Genomic DNA, 5,000 nt, shown 5'->3' on the forward strand with positions numbered 1-5,000 from the left:
CACCCACCCACCCACACCCACACACCCACACCCACACCCACACACCCACACCCACCCACCCACACTCACACCCACACCCACCCACCCACACTCACACCCACACCCACCCACCCACACCCACACCCTCCCACACCCACCCACCCACACCCACACCCACACACCCACACCCACCCACCCACACTCCTCTGACCAACCTGGAACTGGAAGCTGTCCATCCTGGCCTCGTCCTCCGCCGTGTGAACATAGAACACCTTACTCCCCGCCAACTGGAGCTGTGTAAACGTCGTGACGGCGACGCCGGGCCGGTCCGTGACCTCTAAACGACCTCTGGCAGGGTCACGGGTCAGGGTAAAGGTCAGGCGCTCGTCGGGGGAGTTGAGGTCGGAGGTGCTGAGGAGGTCTGTGGTGAGGAGCGCCCGCCCCCCCTCTTTTAACGACACGCCCCTATTCACCACGACAACCGGGAACACCGCGTCCACCCCCCCGACTGTCACGTAGAAGTACCGGTCGATTAAAGGGTTCACGCCGTCGGTGACGTCGAACTTGATGAGGTCACGAACTCCTCCGAGCCCAGTGTGAATGTAGCGGATCAGACCAGAGTCGAGGTCGTCCTGGGTAAAGTTCATACCCACCGTCATATTTAATAAAACCTTACGTGAAGCGACTAAACCTGAGGAAGGGAAGTAAGAGAGAAGTGTAAAAAAAACAAGGCTGGGTCTGAATGGTACTAGATTAGTTAGGTTAGGTTTAGGATTTGATTTGTTTAGGTCTGGGTCTGAAATGGGCCCTGGTACTAGATTAGTTAGGTTAGGTTTAGGATTTGATTCGTTTAGGATAGGTCTGGGTCTGAAATGGTCAAGGGTAGTGCACTAGATAGGGGACAGCATTTGAAATGCAGGCCAAGAGTAATCAGTAGAGTAACTGACTATTTTCTTCCGATCTTCCTACTCTAACATGGTTTACTTTCAGAACACCTTGACATTGCTTCTGTTCTATGTTATTTGCACTTCCAATTATAACTGTAATTGACTTTGCTAATCCAGTTGAATATTGTACGTACATTTGAATTGTGTGTTGTATGTTTTATGTTGTTGTTGATCTGAATGTTGGTTACTGTCAACTATTGACAATATAAAATAAAATGTTTGGACAAAAGGTAAGACAGTAAACCTTGATATGAAGTTGGAGACACCAGACGTTGCAGGCAGCCCTGCTCCGGATCCCTGCGGATGATAAACATCAGAGTCCCGTCCTCTGAGTCCAGATCGGTGGCTTTGAGGATCTTATTGGTGATGACTTTCCATTCCCTGAACTCCACCTCCAGCCCAGTGTTGATCGCCAGGCGAGGGGTCTCGTCGTCGACCGGTATCACCGTGACGATGACCTCCTTCTCTATGACGTGTTTCCCGTCCGTTACTTTCACCGAGAAGTTGTCGTGTCTCGTCTCAGAACCATCGTGTTCGTAGACGATGGTGGAACCGGTTCGGATCTGATCCAAGGTGAACGTCACAACGATAACGGTCCCTGTCGCCAGGTGCTGGACGATCTTCCCGTGTTTTGGAGGAACCACGACCTCGAATTCCAAAACATCGCCCGGAACGTCGAGGTCGACCACATTGAGGATCGGAACGCCGACCGCGAGGCTCATCCCTTCCATGACCACGAACTCTCGCGTGAACACCTGAGGCTCCTCATCATTGTCTGGGAAGATCACAAAGGTCAAAATGCTCATCTCTGATTGGTTGATACCGTCTGAACACTGGAGCGTCGTCCTATCCTCGACGGGTTCCGTTCCTTTATGTATACTCTGAACGTAGACGACATTCCCGAGTCGAACGTCTCGGTAGTGGAACGCCGTCACAGCGATTCCCGCTCTGGACTTCTCCGAGCCAGGACTGGCTGAGGTGAACTCTAAGTATCCGAATGTCGGCTGGACCAGGATGGTACAGAGAACAACGTCAACGTCAGTGTCAGAGTCCTCTACTCTGATGTTCTCTACTGTTACCACCTTCTTCTCTCCTTCCGTGACCTTTAACAGAGCCCCGACACTGATTATGGGTGGAACGCTGTCAACAGGAAGTATCGACACCTGCACTTTGACCTTCTGAATGACCCTGTTGCCCCCGGAGATCCACGGACCAATCACGGTGAGCGTGAAGGTGTCGTTGTGTTTCCCAGGTCCGACCTCGCCACTGGTGTGGACATAGGTCACCTGGCCGTCGATGATATCACGCAGCGTCAGCCTATCAGAGGGCACGCCCTGCACCTGGACGACCCCGAAGCGAGGAGGTTGTTCGATGAGAAAGGTGAGGTCATCAACGTGCATCCTGCCGCTGACCTGGACTTTGTCTCCTGTGATTTGTATCTGTCCGTTCTCGTTTACCTCTATGATTATATGGAGTTCACGCGGTGTTGGAGGGGCCGTCGGTGGCGTTGCCACGACAGCCGGAGTAACAACGTTGATTCTGATCGTCACGGGAACCTTGTGGTATCCATCGCTAACGTCCACTTTTACAACATCACTCCCTGGACCGTTACCCCGGTGAATGTACACTACCACACCCCTGTGGATGTCTGCTAGGGTGAAATGGTTCCATACGGACAAATCTACACCAACACATCTCAGAACGCCAAACTTTGGAACCTGGGTCACGATGAACGTGATATTATCAGCACTCGTATCCTGATCTGTAGCATCCAACACATCCTTAGTGAACACATACGTATTCTTTACATTGACGTTGAGGTCGACACCAGTTTTGGTGACTGGCGGTTTGTTGTCCACTGGTTGCAGGTTGATAGTAAAGACTCCATCTACAGAGTGTCCTACTGTATCTTTCACAATAAAGGTGAACTGGACCACTCTAGGTGTGGTTCCCAACTCCAGATCTGGTGGCTTATAGGCTACTTTGAGGTGGTTGACCTGTGCCTGGGTGAACTCAGTGACAACAACATTAGGGTTGTCAGTCAGGACGATATGGCCCAGTGGTGTTGGGTCGTTCTGGTCTGTGTTAGTGGGTGGGATAACGATAATATACCTCAGGTCTCTGTCGTCAGAGTCTAGATCTGTGAAATGTAAACACGTCTTCTGTATCGGAGTGAGTTGGTACTCGTTGACGGTCAGGACTAGAGTGGAACCGGGGAAGGGTTCCGGTGCGAGGTCGTCGACCGGGTGGATTCCGACGAGGAACATGTTGTCGCCTGATTGGTTGGGAGGGACGTTGTCGTCCTGGCAACGGAACACTAATCGGTCAGTGAAAGTGGAGGTGAGTTGAGGTCCGGTGTGTTGGTAGAACACCCTACCCTCTGTTACGTCTCGTTGGAGCCATTCGGTGACGACGCATTCGTAGACTCGCTCGGCGGTGTTGAATGTCCATCCGGTGAGGTCCCCAGGTGGGTGTGATTGTCTGAGAAACACCTAATAATAATACAATGCATTTCATAAAAGAAGAATCACAAAGCTCCAGACAAAATATAATAATGAAGGCAACATACATTAAGAATCAAGGAACACACCTGTCCAATGGTTGAGAACGGCGCCACGAGGACAAACTTCACTGTCGAGACTTCGGAATCGACATCCGTCGCACTTAGAACCACCGATGATATCATCTTGGTCTCCTTCCGGGACAGGATCAACCCGGTGTTGACATTGATGACCGGAGCCTCGTCGTCCATGGCGACAATCGTCACTGGGAACAGGAAGTCGACGTCGAGTTGCCCGTCCGTCATGCGGAACAGGATGTTATCGGAGAACGTTTCGGAACCGTCGTGTTCGTAGACAACCACTCCGCTGTCGAGTTGCGCCGGCGTAAAGAACTCCCGTTGCCGCGGTGACCCGAGAGGCGACCCGAGGACTGTCAGGACGCCGTGTTTACATCCTCGGAGGACGGTGATCCTGACGTCTGACAGGTTGTCTTCGTCGCTGATTCGGAGGTTATGGTTGGACGACAGCGGTCTGGACTGGCCCTTAAACAGCATCTGGGAAGGACAGAGCGAGAGAGAAAAAGGTTGATAATGCCAGAGGCCTCATAAGACATTATGTACCTTTGAAAAGTATTCAGACCCCTTGACTTTTTCCACATTTTGTGATGTTACAACCTTATTCTAAAAATGTATGAATTTGTTTTTTTCCCTCATCAATCTAAACACAATACCACATAATGACAAAGCAAAAAACATCATTGTTATATTTTTGCTCATTTATAAAAGCTTGGCACACCTGCATTTGGGGAGTTTCTCCCATTCTTCTCTGCAGATCCTCTCAAGCTCTGTCAGGTTGAATGGGGAGCGTTGATGCACAGGTCTCTCCAGAGATGTTGGATCGAGTTAAAGTCCGAGCTCTGACTGGGCCACTCAAGGACATTCAGAGACTTGTCCCGAAGCCACTCCACATTGTCTTGGCTGTAGGGATGGTGCCAGGTTTCCTTCAGACGTGACCCTTGGCATTCAGGCCAAAGAGTTGAATCTTGGTTTCATCAGAGCAGAGGCTCTTGTTTCTCATGGTCTGAGAGTCTTTAGGTGCCTTTTGGCAAACTCCAAGCTGGCTGTCATGTGCCTTTTACTGAGGAGTGGCTTCCGTCTGGCCTCTCTACCATAAAAGTCTGAGTGGTGGAGTGCTGCAGAGATGGTTGTCCTTCTGAAAGGTTTCCTATCTCCACAAAGGTACTCTGGAGCTCTGTCAGAGTGACCAACGCGTTCTTGGTCACCTCCCAGACCAAGGCCCTTCTCTCCTGATTGCTCAGTTTGGCCGGGCGGCCAGCTCTAGGAAGAGTCTTGGTGGTTCCAAACTTCTTCCATTTAAGAGTGATGGAGGCCACTGTGTTCTTGGGGACCTTCAATGCTGCAGAAATGTTTTGTCACCCTTCCCCAGATCTGTGCCTCGACACAATCCTGTCTCGGAGCTCTACGGACAATTCCTTCGACCTCATGGCTTGGTTTTTGCTCTGACATGCACTGTCAACTGTGGGACCTTTATATAGACAGGTGAGTGCCTTTCC

General features: G+C 51.0%; 1 protein-coding gene across 1 annotated transcript in view; it reads right to left on the reverse strand.

Moving 5' to 3' along the window:
* Positions 1-5,000, reverse strand: part of LOC110500913 (FRAS1-related extracellular matrix protein 2) — a 52,104-nt gene that overhangs the window by 42,627 nt on the left and 4,477 nt on the right. The window contains exons 5-7 of the mRNA XM_036956530.1: positions 3,517-3,981; positions 1,198-3,418; positions 195-670 (exon numbers count right to left, since the gene is read on the reverse strand). Of these exons, the coding sequence (XP_036812425.1) occupies positions 195-670; positions 1,198-3,418; positions 3,517-3,981 (3,162 nt within the window). The remainder of the gene's footprint in view (positions 1-194; positions 671-1,197; positions 3,419-3,516; positions 3,982-5,000) is intronic.

Source organism: Oncorhynchus mykiss, chromosome 21, assembly GCF_013265735.2.
Source record: "Oncorhynchus mykiss isolate Arlee chromosome 21, USDA_OmykA_1.1, whole genome shotgun sequence".
Lineage (NCBI taxonomy): Eukaryota > Metazoa > Chordata > Actinopteri > Salmoniformes > Salmonidae > Oncorhynchus > Oncorhynchus mykiss.